This window comes from Cyclopterus lumpus, chromosome 9 (assembly GCF_009769545.1).
Source record: "Cyclopterus lumpus isolate fCycLum1 chromosome 9, fCycLum1.pri, whole genome shotgun sequence".
In the NCBI taxonomy this organism is placed as follows: domain Eukaryota; kingdom Metazoa; phylum Chordata; class Actinopteri; order Perciformes; family Cyclopteridae; genus Cyclopterus; species Cyclopterus lumpus.
In genome coordinates this window covers 18,275,765-18,293,470 of record NC_046974.1, presented here as the reverse complement: position 1 = coordinate 18,293,470, position 17,706 = coordinate 18,275,765, and the positions used below count along the sequence as shown (strand labels likewise).

At 41.1% G+C, this 17,706-nt stretch overlaps 3 protein-coding genes across 4 annotated transcripts; 1 reads left to right on the top strand and 2 right to left on the bottom strand.

The window, feature by feature from the left end:
- Positions 1–16: 16 nt before the first annotated feature.
- On the bottom strand, positions 17–5,715 carry usp30 (ubiquitin specific peptidase 30). 2 transcript variants are annotated; one of them, XM_034541813.1, is made up of 13 exons: positions 5,595–5,715; positions 4,011–4,120; positions 3,757–3,930; positions 3,564–3,667; positions 3,356–3,454; positions 2,869–2,914; positions 2,692–2,786; positions 2,531–2,590; positions 2,363–2,449; positions 2,057–2,137; positions 1,629–1,851; positions 1,430–1,541; positions 17–1,281 (listed from the first exon to the last, which is right to left on the bottom strand). In XM_034541813.1, the coding sequence occupies exons 1-13, from the start codon at positions 5,663–5,665 to the stop codon at positions 1,029–1,031; spliced, it is 1,515 nt and encodes a 504-aa protein (XP_034397704.1). In that variant the 5' UTR covers positions 5,666–5,715; the 3' UTR covers positions 17–1,028. The 2 variants fall into 2 exon arrangements, with proteins under 2 accessions (XP_034397704.1, XP_034397705.1); XM_034541814.1 differs by lacking the exon at positions 5,595–5,715 and adding an exon at positions 5,333–5,552 and having other exon boundaries at positions 32–1,281.
- Positions 5,716–6,355: 640 nt separating this feature from the next.
- Positions 6,356–11,809, top strand: svopa (SV2 related protein a). The gene is made up of 16 exons (XM_034541463.1): positions 6,356–6,406; positions 7,581–7,738; positions 7,982–8,067; positions 8,166–8,264; positions 8,697–8,768; positions 8,946–9,070; positions 9,162–9,225; positions 9,363–9,488; positions 9,594–9,722; positions 9,814–9,887; positions 10,061–10,137; positions 10,494–10,598; positions 11,014–11,125; positions 11,199–11,280; positions 11,430–11,519; positions 11,597–11,809. Exons 1-16 carry the CDS (start codon positions 6,372–6,374, stop codon positions 11,807–11,809), a joined length of 1,647 nt encoding a protein of 548 aa, XP_034397354.1. The 5' UTR covers positions 6,356–6,371.
- A 633-nt stretch (positions 11,810–12,442) lies between these two features.
- Positions 12,443–17,088, bottom strand: LOC117736257 (D-amino-acid oxidase-like). Its single transcript, XM_034541462.1, has 11 exons — positions 16,942–17,088; positions 16,156–16,351; positions 15,945–16,059; positions 15,638–15,714; positions 15,162–15,227; positions 14,885–14,939; positions 14,591–14,695; positions 14,432–14,514; positions 14,110–14,227; positions 13,789–13,887; positions 12,443–13,708 (listed from the first exon to the last, which is right to left on the bottom strand). Exons 2-11 carry the CDS (start codon positions 16,347–16,349, stop codon positions 13,583–13,585), a joined length of 1,038 nt encoding a protein of 345 aa, XP_034397353.1. The 5' UTR covers positions 16,350–16,351; positions 16,942–17,088; the 3' UTR covers positions 12,443–13,582.
- Positions 17,089–17,706: the final 618 nt, after the last annotated feature.

Sequence of the window (17,706 nt, the reverse complement as noted above, 5' to 3'; positions counted from 1 at the left end):
AAAGTACCAAATAATTACTCTTGCTCTAGTTTATTTTATTTTTTAATACCTGAAAACAATCAGCTTTACAGATTGCACAAAAATACACACTATCTCACATGAATATACATTAGTGCAAATCGCAAACGTTAAGGAGTTTTGCACCGGGCCATTTCTCAATTTAGTTGGTTTGGTAGGAGCAACGGCAGCTACACAGAATTAAAAATATTCAGAATAACTTGGCTTTATTTACTGAGGGCTGATCATTGTTACTCTGTTGAACATCAACACCATCACATCGGATCAGTTGTTGCACACATACGTGTTCATAAATCTCGAGCATTAAATACAACATGGCACTTTAACCTCAACTCTGCAAATCACGACAGTGAAATGATTGTTGGCCTCTTGAAACATTCAATCCATACACTGCTGGAAATTATTAGGCAAATTAGATTAAACAATAGAGAACCAGAAGCAGGGGGGACATGTTCGACCTATTTGACTTCATAATATGAAACAACTTCTAACATCTCCAAGAATTCATAGTCAGCTATAAAACAACAGTAACCCCTTAAAGTATATTGCGTTTAAATTTAACACCAAAATCTAGAGTATCGTGAAAATGTCACAGAGTTTAGTAAACTTGAACACAGAATACGCTATTTTGTTAAGTGTTCCTGGTTTTTTTTGTCCTGTAGTAGCCAAATTGTTGCATGACAGAAATGGTTACACGTGTCAAAGAAAAATTGAGTACTTGATCAAAGATATTTGACTAAAAATCTTGCAGGTCCATAATCTTTGGGATTGAGAATCTTCTACTCCGAATCAGAGAAGCAGGCAAAGTGGATTTATTACATCATTCAATGACCTCCAACCGGTTGCAAAATCATCTTTCCAGTAACTCTGGGCTGGATTTCCTCTCTGGTCTCATTGTCACAAAGTCAGAATCCACCTGCTGGTATCCGTGTTGTAACTGGAACATTCAGCGGTGACAATTTGACTGGAAAGGCAGAAGTCAGTCAGGCTGTGAGGTCGCGAGCTTCAGCTCACTCCTCTGAGTGCAGAGCCAGGCTCACTCTCCGGACTCTCTCGTAGAAGAGCATGTAGGCGTTGCAAGACAGCACCTCATGCTGGCTGGCTTTTCGTACAGAGTCGTCTGACACCCAAAGCCACTGGGAGCTAATGGGTGAAGAGGTGCGAGGTGAGGAAGGGCTGCGGCGGTACGTGACGAAATGTCCTGAGTGCATGTCACCGTGATGGACCAGCACAGCCGTGAGCTGGAACAAGTACTCTGTAGACCTGGAAGGAAAGACGGTATGATCAGATGAACAGATGGTACCAAATAAAAGAACAAACAACATCGGTATGGCTTTGATTTCCACCAAAACACTGAATAGCTTCGTTTAAACAAGTTCCTTGTATCGTTGCACCTTGACATGACGTTTACCTGTAGTCACATGTGAGGCCGAGCTGGGGGTTCACGCCAGGAGACTGAAGAAGTACCGACGAACATGTTCCGTTGGAAAAAGGTTTGTTGTTGTTGTATCGATGCTCTGCTTCTGGAAAACAAAATGAAACGAATGTATGATGACAAAAACAAACTGAATGTGACCCAGGAGTGATATTATGGAGTTTACAACACACACCAGTGCCATTAGCAGAGAGCTTTTCCATTGAATCATCTGAACTTTCTGCCTTTATGGGGATCGGAGCACATTTGATTCGCTGTCTTCTGTGAGTGGCAGCATTGTGTTTGTAGCGGTCCATCGATAGATGCTCTGTAAACTGCACATGCTCTTGTCTTTTGATGGGGGTTCCTTCGCTGGACCACGTCAGTCTTTGTAAATGGATACAGAGGCATTGGGGGAGCTAGAAGAAGGAGGAAGATATTAGACAGTGAAAGAACAAGACACATAACATTTGATCACATCTGCCATCACGAATTAAGGGGAAGTTCTGATCTTCCTAAAATGTTACCGCTACGTTTCTCCAGACAAGCTTTAGCAGATAACCTATTCTCTCCATAGTGAGCAACATTGTGGCAATTAGCTAATAATGAAGAAATTACACTTACCTTTCCCAGTTTTAGCTGTTTAATGAATGTTGTCCTCTGGCTTTCCAGAACTTGCCCGTTTACTGTGTTGCCTTGTTGAAGCTGAAGTGAAATGATCCCAAACAGAAATGAAACAAAATCAGCCAAGTATTGTCTTTGTAATAAAACACAAATGCCTTTCTGGTGTAAAATGTACCAGTCATATGAATGTAAGTAACTTGATGATAGTTTTGTCTATTGTTTTTTTTAATAATTAATTAAAAATGTACATATTTAATCAAAAATGATGACCAGAATTTGGCGATACAGATACTGCAGTGAATGTACCTTGGTGCAGTTTTCACACTCCACTTCTTTGATAGTTTCAGAGGAGATAAAATGCTGAAGACACTGATCTAACGAGATAAGTCTCCCCTGAGGAAACATAAATGTAATATTCAGAAGGGTTAGCATAATACATTTAAATATTCACATGTTCTTAATCTTTTTGCTTACCCACTGAGGTAAAGGGATGGACAGGGAGAGGCTCTCAAATGAGTCATACCGCACCGGACTCTAAACAAAAGCAAAGCAGATGTATAAATCACCTCAAAAAAGTACAAAATGAAATAACAAGCTATCACTTTCCTGTCAAAACCAATAACAAACAAACTCACTTGTTGTTCGCAGCGCTTGCACGACATATTGCTTGTTAAACGACCATGAAAAGGATGTTGAGACTTCCAGGGACTTGGTATAGGATGAAGAGGGGCTGCAAAAAGCAAAATAAATACAGATGAAACACAATCCCCTGTTTTGATAATCTTGTCTCCATAATTTCTTTGTCTCCGTACCTCGACTTCTGCAGGTCATAGTTTCCTCAACTTGATCAGGAAGGTTCTGGTATAAAACAAAAAACATACAACATAACTGAGTACAGTAAAAGATTTGTCATTTTTGACACTTCCACAACACCGGCTAAAGTTCCCATACATATTTATATGTCACGCTCTGCTATTTCATTGGATTGTATATATTGTGCATTCTTTCATACTTAATATTCATATTTTATGTTTACTCTGTAACCTTGCTTGCTGCTGTTACAACAATTTCCACCTGGGGATGAAAAAAGTATACATCTAACCATCTACTGAAATTGACTTGATTTTAAAAAGGTGTTTAAAAGAGTTTGGGTTAAAAATGGTGCACAAACTTCCCTCCAGATTGCTCATGCGCTCCAATGTGCTGATCTGAACTGCAGAGCATACTGCAGGCGGCGTCATGCCAGACAAATGTGTGTGCCGTGTTAGAAACAATGCAACTGGGGAGTTGATAACTTGCCTCGAGGGACTGCATGTCAAACAAGTGAGCGACTTTGGGTTGACGATCCCGCTCCTCCTCCAGAGAAGATGTAAGGACATGAAAAAGTTCATGTGCATCCTGAGAGCGGATACATCAACACAGTCAGGCAACTCTTACGACTCAAGTTTAACGCTGGACCGAACAAGAAATAAACAAAAAATACTATTCAATAGTGTTTATGCCTAACCTGCTCTTCAAATGAACTGATGTGCCACCGGTAGAGTCTGAGAACATCCAGGAGGCACCCGGCATCAAGTACATCTTCCTCCCCAGGCTGATCACTGGACAGAGCTACCAGAAGAAGAAGTTGTCATCATTCTTGTCAAAAAAATACACTGCACGTCCACTACGCTCTAGTGACTTATCACAGTTTTGTATACCATTGAGAAGCTGAAGCAGTGTTGTGGACATCTGGTTGTCCCTGCATGACTGGATCATAGGGGAACATGAAAACATCTCCAGCCACCTGATGAAGGATGGACATGCTGCCAAACCCTGAAGCAAAGAGTTCAAGAAGCAGGTGTTGCCTAAATTCAACAGACCAGGAACCATACCTGAAAGAAAACAGGAGTTACTGTAAATTACCAGTTCCCAACATACATTCTGTGTATCACACTGTCATACTGAGTCTTACCTCTCTTTTTCTTCTTTTGCTCTGTAATTGGACCCCACAGAACATAAACTCCAGCTGCAATCGCAGCAGCTATCCCACCAATGACGCCCCAGTTTTTTATCATCTTGTTTCTGAAAAGACAATGTGTGTTATTGAAGCACAACAGATGACTTTGGATAGAGAGGAGTAAAAAAAACACTCTGGATACAAACAACAGGTAACGCAGCAAGACATGATGGAGGGAGGTAAATATATACGGTTTCATCACTGGTGTTGATTACAATACAATAATGATATCGATATTTGTATTTGTCAATTCACAGAGCCCTACAATTGTAACTGGGCACTATAATTGACAACAAGTTGATAATTGGCAGTAAAAACCAACATGGTAGCCTGCAGCATATTTTCTGTCAGGAAGATGGCTAATGTTCATGTCAAAGACAAATTCCTGTTTCATAAATCTTTCATTGAGAACATTCTCTCTTTTATATACGTCTGGATGCTCGCGACTCTCAAACAGAACACGTGTACTTATTACGAAGGCCACGGCATTCAGCAAAATCGCTGGCACGCAACAGAAAATAAATTTCTACAAAAAAAATATAGCTGAATATATTTGTGACAACAGACCTCCAAACCTTGAAGTTGAACTTTTAGTGTCTTGTGAGCCAAAATCAATACTTTAATAAACTCTTTCATACCTACTGCCTCCTGAACACTGAGCGTTGTCGATGCAACGTAATTAATGGTCATTTAGGAGGTGGTTGTTTGTGGTGATGTTGAATTGCATCTTGTTTTGTTTTTTTGACGCACAAAACCTCCAGTCAACATCTCTCTGGGACAGTTTCGTTGCAGGGCTCTTGTCTTGGACGACATTAGTTTCAGCTCGGTGTAACTTTGTGTTTCACTGCTGCTGATTGAGTTTGTCAATCTGTCTCAGGGAAGTATAGAGGAGGAGGGTTGATAATGGGTGTGGGGCTTTTAGAGGATACTCATCATTGCGTTTTCTTATTTTGCCTCATGATTGCATACTCTGTCGCCTTAAGACACAGGGAAAACAATACGTAACGTAATGCAAACTAAATGCATTAATAATGTGATCCACTAACCTCCGAGCCGTTTATCTTCAGCTCAAACAAACAGCCTCTTCTAACTGAACTCCATCTCACACAGTACTTCAGCTTGACATGGTATTTATTTGGTTAGTTACGTTATAACGACGTTATCTCGTAGTTAAGTAACGCCACTAAGCAGCCCCACTTCATCAGCGTGTCACCACTAGCTCACTAGCTCTCACGCCTCCTCCTCAGGAGCTAGCTTTAGCATCGAGGCTAACTTACCGGCTCAGGCTGCCCTCGGCGTCCTATGTCGCCTCATTTATATAAATAAAACAGTTGTTCTCTTGAAATATTGACGACATCTCTCATTGCTCGGAATCTGCGTCCGCAGGTTTTGTCACGTTAAACCGGACTCGGTTGGTCGTCCTGTCTGCGCATGTTACACTTCGGGGCCAACTTACGGCGGCGTCATGACCCACTTTACCTCTGACCCCGTGCGCTATAAATAACATGAAGGTGTCTCGTGCCAGCGGAGAGGTGTTACCTGACTATGGGTCCAGTGCCAAGGAACTCTCCGACCAGCTTATCCGAGCTTTCTGGTCTGCACCACAACATCCTGCTTTCATTGCGGAACTCTCGTCTTTGGTGGCCTGTTGCAGGGGGGACCAACTGGAGAGCGCACCGATGTGTTCACAGCTTACCTTCCGACTGACAACATGTTTGTTGCGCACATTTCTCAAGTCATGTGAATCATTCACAACTACATCCTTGTCAAGCGAATATCTGACAAAGTTTACCGAATAATAACAAGAGTTGTTACAAAAATATGTTTTTTAACAACTCATTGCAGCTATTAAACATGTGCAAAGATAATATTCTGATAATTCTAAAACATAATTCCAACACACACTGTATATTTTAAGTCACAGTTTCTTCGATCCTGTCAGAATTACACCTTATACATCATGTTGCTTTAGTTTATTACTTATTTTCTAGCCTATTTTGATTTATTACATTATACATCTCATCTTCCTTGTGATTATCCTCATTATCTGGGTCCCAGCTGCTTTGGGGGTCATTAAGTCCATGTGAGTGTTGATACCCCATGTGGAGGGACCACAGTAATTATACATTCATATAGTGTCAGCTCCCTCTCTGTGTGTCTCGTGCTGTGACCAGAGCCCGTGACTCGCGCAGGGCGGTTTCTCATTGGCTGCCGGCGGACACGGAGCAGGTAGCTCTCCTCGGTGCTGAAATCGCTGCACGTCGTGATAATGTAAACGGCGATGAGACCAAACAGCACCAGTCAGTAAACACCAAAATGGACGATGATCTGTTCCAACTGAGACAGCTGCCGTGAGTAAACGTACAACCTGCACATTAACGCCTTTCTTTGTTTTTTATTCAGTCCATTTTCAACCGCGACAGCATGTTCGACCGACTCGTCGTCCTCTGACAGCCTCGCATCGCGCAGCCTCTGTTTGGTTAGCTCTCTGGACCACAAACAGCTTGACATTCCTTTAATCAGTCATTCAATAATAACATCTATCCGGGTTAATACATGGAAATGCTCACATTAAGAGAATGATGAAAACAACTTGGCATCAGACACAGCTGGCGGTGCAGTTTGTTTACAGTCGAAAGCTATTGCATTTTAAGGAGACTATTTTGTTTTTTAATTTATTTTTAGGTTCGAAAGCAGGTTTGCTGTGATTTCTAAGATGATTCAGTTTTCCGTCTTAACTTGTAACTGTTTTGCTGTCATGACTCAGTACCGAGCGTGATTCATTTCCACCTCTGCTGTAAATACGTTAATCTAAAGGTTGGCCCATTCCAGTCTAGTCTGGCCGTCATGAGGGGCATTTCTCAAAGACATACAGTAGAATACCAATATGCATAGCCTAGTGTTCTCACAACGATGTAAATACAAAGTAATGATACACACATTCTCTAAATTAAATAGTATGCTTATCAAACAGGATCAATTATGGATTTGGAATATGCACACTATTCCAGTTAGTAAAATTAAAGAAATACAAATATCTCTTCATGTTTTTTTTATTTGGGATATGTTCAGACAGACATTTCTGGACATCTCACAGACTCATCTGCATCACTAATACTTCCAATTGCAAGTCTATGTTATGTAATTACAGTGATTAAGACATCACTTGCACTCTCAGAGGTCACTCATAGTGTGTTAATCTTCATGGACCATTAATTATCTTCATGTGGGAGAAGATTATACCTTCCATCTGTAGAACACATGTATCTGGGTATTTAAGCTTTCTAAGCTTGCCAAACAGTAAAGTGCGGTTTGCAGAGCTCTCAGTTGCCCTTGCATGGTTCTCCCATAAGACACTACCATCCATTCACAAAATCCCAGCCAGAAAACAATCCCCTAGGCAACAGCCTCTGACTCTGATTTTTGTAGTCAGCTTTGCCCTCGAACTAGTCCTCTGCAGCAGACGTAATTTGGATAAGGGCTTTTAAAACACTTATCCTAATTGTTTTTTTGTTTGTTTTGTAGTATCGTCCGGTTCCGTCGCACAGGTGAGAGCACACGCTCCGAGGATGATGGCGAGAACAGAGAAGAGGTTGTCAGGATTGCAGAGCAGAATGAACTGGAGTCTGTGGCACTTACAGACGGAGCTCCAGTTCCTCGGGAGTTTGCCAACCCAACTGATGGTACAGTATGACAAGGCTTTATTTTACACACCCTGTCTTTCATAATAAACTTCTACTCACCTCCCCAAAGTAGCATGATTTCAGCCAAGACTGAACATCAATCTCACAAGTAATATATCTTGACAGGCACAGTTCTCGCAACCTCACAACTTTAGTTCCTTGTAGTTACTCTTCACTATTCAGAGAAGGTTTGCGTCTTCTAATTTATTGAATGCCGCTTTGAATATTTTCTCTTTCCCTCAGACACATTCATGGTTGAAGATGCCGTAGAGGCGATTGGCTTTGGGACATTTCAGGTGAAACTCTCCATCCTCACTGGTCTGTCCTGGGTGAGAACTGCTCTTTGTTAAAAATACAATGTGTATGTATATGTGTGTGTGTGTGTATGCTATAGAATGTGACCCTGAGTTGTTTTCTGTTTTATCAGATGGCCGATGCTATGGAGATGATGATCCTCAGCATCTTAGCCCCACAGCTTCACTGTGAATGGAGGCTGCCCAGCCTCCAGGTGGCACTGCTTACATCGGTAATGACTCTAATGTCTGTAAAGTGCTCTTACTTGCAGTGCAAATGCCATTCAATTATGTGTGAGTTGCAATATTATGATTTGAATGACTATCAAAAGCAAAATTACTTATGTGAGTATGATGTAAATCAAAAAGCAAACAGGGTACCTCCCTACCATATATTTTACTAAAGGCACTGCAAAGAGAGGCCTTGAAAAGGTGGACATTTGTAATGTAATTAATTCAATTATTTTTGAGGAGATGATCATATAAAGCACAAATGCAGCGATTTCTTGCGGCTCACACTGAAACTAAAAGCTGCTGTCCTGTCTACACTTAAAACACATGCATGACAGGATGTGCATGACATCAGCTATGTCTTGTGAAACTATAGTCATGTGCACATTTAAACTGCTGCAATCCAATTAACAGTATTCTTTCCATTGATTTAGGCAGTGTTCATTGGGATGATGATCAGCTCTTCTCTTTGGGGAAACATAGCTGACAAATACGGCAGAAAGACAGTAAGTTCTAATAAAGCCTCTGTTGTACAAGGGTGAGGATTTCTATTTTGTTTCCTGTAAGACACATTTCATCTATTTTAGAGGCATTGCAAGTTCAGCTTCTCTGAATGAAGAGCCCTATCAGATCACTGTAATTCATGCAGCAGCTTGTTGAGCTTTAATTATATGCACACGCAGGGTCTCAAGATGAGTGTGCTGTGGACTATGTTCTATGGCGTGATGAGTGCATTTGCACCGGTTTATGGTTGGATCCTCGTCCTCCGTGCACTGGTGGGCTTTGGCATTGGAGGAGCCCCTCAGTCGTGAGTATCTCTCATTCATCTCTCTAAAAACGAAGCGTTAATAATTAATTATGTGAATTCAGATTAACTGTGAAATATTCTTCCTTAAAAGGGTGACACTGTATTCTGAGTTTCTGCCTATGAAGTCCAGAGCTACGTGCATCTTGCTGATTGAGGTATGAACTACCCGTATCTATCATCCATCTAGCCATAGTGTTAATGGTATATACGGGCATGGCAAAACATGCAGCCATAACTGCACAGCTCTGAAATGTGTTTTCCAGGCAGAATTTGACATGATTTTGCCTTGTAGATATTTTGGGCACTAGGCACTGTGTTTGAGGTCCTCCTAGCCATCCTGGTGATGCCCACTCTAGGCTGGCGTTGGCTGCTCGGCCTTTCCACCATTCCTCTCTTCATCTTCTCCCTCCTGTGTTTTGTGAGTACGATGTTATCGGTCTTAAGACGTTCTGCAATATGTAAGAGAAAACAAACGACAGCTTAAACAATTGACTCTCTCTTTTTTCGGTGGGGGGGGGAACAGTGGCTACCAGAGAGTGCTCGATACGACGTGCTGACAGGGAACCAGGAAAAAGCTCTGGCCACATTGAAGCGCATCGCGACAGAGAACGGAGCACCGATGCCACTGGGGAAACTAATTGCTGCTAGACAGGCGAAAGACAGTTTCTGCATAACATAACATTCTCTGAATGTTATTAATGTATGATGTTACTTATGTTGGTTTTGTCTGTCCTTTTAATTAGGAGGAACGAGGAAAGATTCAAGATTTATTTTCAGCACACTTTCGCTGGACCACAGTTCTGCTGTGGTTTATTTGGTAAATGGAGTGAATGATAATAACACCCACTAACATCCTGAGTCATTACTCACCGGTTTTCCTTTTTGTTGTTACTCTCCAACACCTTAATGTTCTCCAAGTGCACAGACATATTAATCAATGTTTCTCACACCACGTGAACCACCATTGTTTCGTCCTGTTTCTCTCCTCAGGTTTGCTAATGCCTTCTCCTATTATGGGCTGGTGCTGCTCACTACACAGCTGTTTCAGGAGGGAGGTGCTTGTGGAAGTGAGTCACTGCTCCGACACCGACAGATGCCTTCACACATTCAAGGACACGCGCACACATTTTAATTCACTACACTGATCACAGAGACTTTGTAGTTCAGGGACTCGTGTGTTGAACCAGGAGATAGATGTATGGCATGGCAGACATGTTACATGACCGAGCAGGAACAGCACATTAACAACAGAGGCTGCTGTAACACGTGAAGGAGCAGCGCCATCGATAAGGTCATTAGTTACACCTGTGCCTTGCCTACTATGCCAGGTCTAAATGTCTGCCATGAAAGAGATTTCCAAATGTGGACAGTGTGTTTTTGGGCGTGTACTATTGTCCTTCTGTTGTTTCATATCTCCGTCTAGTGTCCAAAGGTAACAAGATGGAGCTGCGATGCAACTTGGAGTGTAAATATCTGAACTCTGACGACTACAAAGACCTGTTGTGGACGACCTTGTCTGAATTCCCAGGTGCACATAAGTTAATTCTCTGTGTCTTCACTGAGTCTTTTTTTTTTTGTAAATCATTTTTGGTGGCAGGTTTTTCCACTGTTCCAAAATTAAGTAAATCATCATCAGTGTTTTCACGTAGGACACTTTGGCAAGGCGTTAAAAATAACATAAATGATGGCCCCATTCCATTTAGGTGTGCCAGGGCCCTGCAGTCATGCCGGCTCACAGACAAAACTACTGGCTTAGCTAAAGAGAATGGAGCCATAATTAACTTTATTAGTCACGCCTCTGTTTTTCCCTGCGATGACATGTCAAAATGTCATTGGTAATAATTTAACGCATAATATGTGAAATTACTGCACTGTCAAATAAAGAGCAAGTCAGCGTAGTGTATATATATATTACAAACCTTGAATTTTGCATTGTCACAAAGGACTGCTGGTGACACTCTGGGCTATTGATCGATTGGGGAGGAGGAAGACCATGGCATTGTGCTTCTTCGTCTTCTCTATGTGCATCATTCCACTCTATGGCTGCGTTGGGAGGTGAGGTGGATACGAAGGAGAATGTTAAACATGGCAATGTGGTCCACCATTTATATTGGTTTCTCTGCTGCAGAACATCCATGACGGTGTTGATATTCGTCGCCAGAGCTTTCATCTCAGGTGGATTCCAGGCTGCTTACGTGTACACCCCAGAGGTAAGATATCTAACCAGAGCTGCCAGCCGTTTGTTTTTTTGCTTATATTGTGTACAATTAAACAGAGACTAGGAGAGCTCAGATCCAACCAATAGCTGGTTAAATGGAGCATCAGGGCAGCCTACTCAGTATTCTCTGAACATCTGCAGGTGTACCCAACAGCGACCAGGGCTTTAGGTCTGGGAATGAGCAGTGGAATGGCCAGAGTCGGTGCCCTAATTACGCCTTTTGTTGCACAGGTAACACCCCTCTGTCAGTTTTGTCATTTTACCACATCACATCACAAGAAAGTTACTCATTATTTTTCATCCTGCAGGTGATGTTGGAGTCATCTGTTTACCTGGCTCTTTCCGTGTACTGCTGCTGCTGCCTCCTAGCTGCCATCGCCTCTTGTGCACTGCCAATTGAGACGACAGGCCGGGGCCTGCAGGAGTCCAGCCACCGCGAGTGGGGCCAGGAGATGATGGGCCGGGCCTCCTCCGAAAGCTCAGGGGGAATGCCTGCCTCCAGCTCTGTTTCCCAGGGCTAAGGACATGTAGGCAGGAGTGCAACTGAGAGTGGTGACCACTGTGAGGAAAAGACGCGAGAAGAGGCAAAAGAAAAAAATCTAATCCAGCTTCGGTGTCCATCTGCAGTCCCATCCTATGACTCTTCAGTTTAGGCACCACAGTGGCTTCAGAGAGGCAGGCAGCACATCATTATTTATCATAATATATCATCTTCAACCACCATTGCTGTCACAGTTTTGCCTCTGAATAACTGCCCATGGGTAAACTGGGAAGACCAAATGACCTTCACGAGTGAAAGTTTGAGAAAATACATGGTGGACAACATGTGAAACATTCATGGACAAATGAGAATTCCAATACTTGAAGCAAAGTATTTGAATCCTTCTTTTCTAAAGCAAAAGAAGCAAAGGGGAATAAAGAGGGTGTAAGTGTTAGCTTCATATCTTCTTTTCAAAGAGCCTTAAAACGACATATCCAGTTTGGGTATTAACCCTTTGAAAAAGCTGTGTCTGTTAGCAGAGTGGACGTAGATATGAAGCTAAGAAAGAGCGCCATCTTGTGCACACAAATTGTCTATTAGAAAGACACGTTTTTTATCTTGTATATTGCAGGTGGGAGGATCAGTTCCACAATGTCAAATCAACAGATCATTAGAGTAAACAAGGTCTCGGGTTATTTTATTGAAGATTCACATCAGGCAGTGAAAGGACATACTGAGTTCAAACCTGTTCTTTTATTCTTGTGTCAGTATTATTTCACATTTCAACGTGGATAATAAGAATAAACGAGAATCATTATGCAGCAGTTTTATTCACAACAACCTGACAAATCTGCCGAAGCCTTCATCAGAGCATAATAATCATACGGCCAACGATATTTCATAATTATAGCACAACTGTTAACGAGTCCACAGGTGCCGGGCTGCATTTGAAGACAACATGATGTACATTAACGTTGATGTATTACAAAAATCAAAGCAGACTCAACTTAGTGTTAAATGATTTAAAAAAAGATAATTCCATTAACGTATTTGGTGTTTCAATCTCTACTCTATTGGACTTTGAGGTTGTGCACACACAGGCCTACACAAGCATACACACAACCTTTTAGCAGGATGTTTCATTCTGTAAATAATGTATCAATACCTGGTTTAGTTGTTGTCTTTGCTTTTGTTTGTAACAAAGGTGATGTGGAGACAGACTTTGCCCAGTCTGAGTGACACTGAGCAAAGTTTTGTTTCAAAATAAAAAAAGAGAGAGATTCACCAGTTCAGGTCCGGCAAACCAACTCTTTACCTGCCAGTGTTTGATATATATAGTGCTGCATTAAGTGTCTGTGCACAGATTATTGTCAATGCACTGGATGTAAATGTGTATGATATTACCGTAAATAATCTTTTAAAAAGAGCAGTGGATTAACGTTATTTGTTACAAAACAGTGGGATTATGTAAATTATAATCATTGTCAGTTTATAATCATTATCAGGACGTTTGTCTCCATTTTCTACATTTACTGAGAACATTTTCAAAGGCTTGTACACTTTACTTTAATTACCAAAACCTAAAATACAAGTATTTAAGTATGATTGTGTTACTTGTGAATAAGCCATGTGTTAATTAACAATGGACGTGAGTAGTGTTATGAAGTGATGTAAATAACCCAAAGGTATATGATTCTGAATATATATTTGCTCTGAATGTTAATTACAAACAAGAGCAGTTTGTGAGGTATCGGCTACAAGGCGCTGACATTGAAATATATATATTTTTTAAAGTGCACCAATCACTACAAATTTACAAGCGAGCTTTTGGACCTTTGCCTTTTTGTTCCACGATCTGACCGAAGAGCCTTGCTGCCTCCTGGGCGCAGCCTCGGTGAATGGTGAGTCCAAAACCTCCATGGCCGTAGTTGTGTATCACCTGAATGAGAGCCACGATATTTTTGAAGTTGAAGGACCGAAAAATACCTTTTTAGAGTGCAGCTGGGCCTTAAAGTTTACCTCTATTGTAGTCGCACCCGACTGTATGGTCTCCCTCTCCAGTCGGACTTTGCTGCGAACAGGTCTGAGGCCGGACCAGTCCTCCACTATCCTGGCATGCTGAAGTTAGTGACAACAAGACAAACATCCTTCTTAAGCTCGACTTGTTGCTGAAGAATCAAGTTGTTGTGGTCACCGACATGTTTGAGAACTGAATTACACAACAAGGATTCTAAAAACATAGAATTCAAAATGTTAAATAAAGTAACACTATAAGACTGGTTGTAAATCATTAATTACATTTATATGGGCTCTTAAACAAACACTTTGATATCATCTCACCTTCAAACTGGGCTCGAGCTCGCATGCGCCTTCCCAGATTTTTTTATGATCAGTGGAGTTGTTCTGTTGACTCCAGTTTCCTAACTGGAAAATCCCTCCGACTGTCACGAGGCGACTCCTTCAGACACAGAAGAAAAAAAACACCGTAATCTCATTACACACCGTGTGACAGAAAACTAACACTGCAACTGTTGCTGGCAAGATGCATTATGTGTATGATACTGTTAATCCACAGCAGTCCCTCACCACCAACATTACAGGAGAAGTTTGCTCCTAAATGATGTGTATCTATATCGTGAGTGTTTTGTGTCACTAGAGCTACCCTGGAATGATGTATGGGGAATTGTAGACTCCTGTTGAGAAATTGTGAGTAAGAATCCAATGCTTCAGCCACGGAGCATCCACCTGAAAAACAAAGCATAACCAGATACAACCACTGTTCCCATGGTGCCTTTATAGCTGATTCTATAGACCCTCTCACCTTTACGATCTGACCACGGCCTGGTTTGAGCTCAGGGTCCGGCTGGAGCTCTCCTGATCTCATCCCAGTGCAGTTAATAGTCACGTCTGCCCCAGTTTCTGCCAGCTAAATAAAGGGAGCCATGATGAGAGATAACAAATACGACAGGCGATAACATCTGTTTGGAGGTAAGACGGAAAATATAACAACATGGCTATTACGACATAACAGATAAAAGGAATCCTAAAATTCTAAATAAAGCACAATAGTAAAGAATATGCTATGCAAGTATAATATTGAAATGCCTTCACTAACCTCTTTGAAGGAAGCTATTTTCCTGTGATAAAATTTCACACCCCTTTTTTGCAACCTGAGAATAACACAAAACCAGACGTTTATTATATTCCCGTGCCACAGCTGTCTAAATCTGCTTTTGTTCCCCAGGCCGGCACAATATGGTAGTAGTTATCTCTCAGTGACAACTGAATGTACTTTTTTATTTGCACGGTGGGATCATGTAGGATATACATATCAGAAAACGCTGCACAATGGTTAACACACTAAATAGTTAACAATTTTAGACTTGACTCACCAATCCATCAGCCAAGGTAAGTAGGCTTTACCTTCCACCATGAGAGCAGTGTTGAACCACCCATAACTGGACATATTAGAAGAGACAGTCAGATCACCCATCCATAACAATTATTATCTTTTATTGGGAACCATGCAATATCTTAGTATGATTAAAAACAAAGACACTTTCTAAACATCAATGATGTGCTTGGACCGAGTTTTAATATATGAAAAAAAATAGCATGAACAGTTTCTCTCTATCTTTCTAAGCATTTATTACCTGAAATGTTGCAGATATAGACAACATGTTGGGAATTGTGTTTCTTCTTTTGGTTTTGTGTATGTGTTATTACAAGATGTCTTGCATTCTCTTGGTGTTTGATAAACTGCCGTATATACTGTATTGCAATCAAATGGGAGGCGGGGGAAATGTTTGGCATGACGTGGAAACAGAACTTTTTGCAGCTCTGCTTTATGTTCAGTGTTTTCACCTACTTGTATCCGGGGAACAGCTGCAGCTCTCGTTCTGTGAGTTGTCTGAAGCCCAGGACAATATCTTTAAATGAGGGATCCTGCAAACAAAAAACAGTCAATATGTTATAACTATTGTCCTAAACATGTCCTGTCTGTTACTTTGCTGTCACAATGGAGAATCACAATTGTTATTGCATTGGTATATATACATGTATGATGGAGTTATATGAGGTTACATTTTAACTGATTGTACCTTCCCTTTCCTCTGAAACAAGGTCAGATCTTATCTCTGAGGCCAGATTGACTCCAAGAACAATGCACTACTCACTGGGGCTGGTTCAGTGCAGAGGTTGTAGCCAGACTGAAGGAATATACCCATTTGTATGGACTCTGGTGAACTGAGGCAGCTTAGCAAGTAGTCAAATGTCTCTTTATTCCATTTTCTAAAAAGTGAGGATAAAATACAGCACACAAATGTTGACCATTTTTTTTACAGACATAGTGGAGAATCAAAAGAGAGTTAAGGAGAAGACACGTACGTCTCCTGGACGTTGCCCTTATCGTAGAGATACGGCTGCCAGAAGCCAGCAGCTCCATCACTCGTGGTCAGTGGAGTGAAACAGTCTGCATACACCTCAATGGTTAGTGGACTAATGATGGAGTGATACTGCTCGTAGATGCTCTGAGCTGTTGACAGGCCGATGACCCCAGCTCCAATCACTGCCACCCGCATGTCTGCAAAACATGTACATGTGAGACTCACTGGTACACATCGCATATGTGAACAGGCACCTTAGAGGAAGACAATCTAGATCGCTATTGAATTGTATTGCATTCTAGCACACTATAATAGATGTGATGAAAACAATAATTGGATTATTATTTCATGTCATGAAACAATGCATCATTTAAAATACATTATTAGTGGTAGTAGTAGTATGAAAGTATGAGTTGTAGTAATAGCAATATCTATTGAGTGGAAAGGTATTGAAGTTTGCAAAGTCTTCAACATAAACATTTCCCACTGTGTAAATATGTTCGACAACTCAATTATGGAAAGAGGGGTTGGGACTTCATCGGAGTAAAACATTTAAAAACTATACAGCTAATAATCGGAGAGTAGAATATCATCTGACAGGCAATAGGCTGGCGGACACTATGTCGGATAAATATATTTAGCGAAGCAACATTCCAGAGCAAATCGCCGACGTGGAAAGAGAGTTATGTAAATGTTGCTTAATAGAACAGATCAAATGCAAATATTACACATGATCCACTCACAACCGAATCTGTATGATCTGTCTTTCCAAAACATCTGTCTTTACCTTCAGTCTCGTCTTCCGCCACCACTACAGGAGTTGTGGAAGTCGGTCACTGCAACAACTCTGGACTTTACCTCTGTGGAGCTGCTGTCACGTGGGCGGGGTGCGTGGTGTAGGTATTAGGTTTCCTTGTCAAAGCTCGACTATCAAGCCACGTATCAGAACCTCTTTTACACGATTTATTCTCTTGTGATTGTGAATAGGCGTACTTATGTATATCCTGGAAATACATATGGGGTGGAGCGATCTTGCATCGGTTAAAATAATAGTTTATAGTAATAATATTAAAATAATTGCATTTGAATAGATTGAAATGTGAAATTTGGGGATACATAATCACAGTCTGTAATGCTTTTTTCCTCAGCAAGAACTTTACTGGCAATGAGGAAAAGATCGTGGTTTCACTGCTATATGTGGGTGAGACCAAATCAATCGATCTCAGACTCAAGATCAAGATCACTATGCAGATCAGTTTAACACCGTCATATCCTAATTTACTAAATAAAGAACGAAGTAAACAATGGAAGAAAAAAAAATCATCTCAGTCTTTCAGCCATTTATCCACATGTTATGTATGTACGATACTTGTAACCACATCACAGATTTCAACATAACAGAACTTGTAAGTGCACAATTTCCAACTTGTCACACCTAGCTGTCTCCATGGAGGGACACATACATAATTGTTTTGGCATGTACCTTTTTTTAAAGCATACTGCTACAACTTGTTCAGACAATGAAACAACAGTAGGTGATTACTGTAATTCT

What these genes read in the sequence shown, in the direction of transcription:
- usp30 (XM_034541813.1), bottom strand. Translation starts at nt 5,665, where the DNA reads ATGTTGTGGTGCAGACCAGAAAGCTCGGATAAGCTGGTCGGAGAGTTC. An exon ending in TTGACATGCAGTCCCTCGAG is followed by an intron (nt 2,915 to 3,355) that starts GCAAGTTATCAA and finishes GTTTTATACCAG; the next exon opens with AACCTTCCTGATCAAGTTGA. An exon ending in TATGACCTGCAGAAGTCGAG is followed by an intron (nt 2,787 to 2,868) that starts GTACGGAGACAA and finishes TGCTTTTTGCAG; the next exon opens with CCCCTCTTCATCCTATACCA.
- svopa (XM_034541463.1), top strand. Translation starts at nt 6,372, where the DNA reads ATGGACGATGATCTGTTCCAACTGAGACAGCTGCC. An exon ending in GGAGGGAGGTGCTTGTGGAA is followed by an intron (nt 10,138 to 10,493) that starts GTGAGTCACTGC and finishes ATCTCCGTCTAG; the next exon opens with TGTCCAAAGGTAACAAGATG. An exon ending in GACCTTGTCTGAATTCCCAG is followed by an intron (nt 10,599 to 11,013) that starts GTGCACATAAGT and finishes ATTGTCACAAAG; the next exon opens with GACTGCTGGTGACACTCTGG.
- LOC117736257 (XM_034541462.1), bottom strand. Translation starts at nt 16,349, where the DNA reads ATGCGGGTGGCAGTGATTGGAGCTGGGGTCATCGGCCTGTCAACAGCT. An exon ending in AAGGGCAACGTCCAGGAGAC is followed by an intron (nt 16,060 to 16,155) that starts GTACGTGTCTTC and finishes CTCACTTTTTAG; the next exon opens with AAAATGGAATAAAGAGACAT. An exon ending in GCCGTGGTCAGATCGTAAAG is followed by an intron (nt 14,515 to 14,590) that starts GTGAGAGGGTCT and finishes TTTGTTTTTCAG; the next exon opens with GTGGATGCTCCGTGGCTGAA.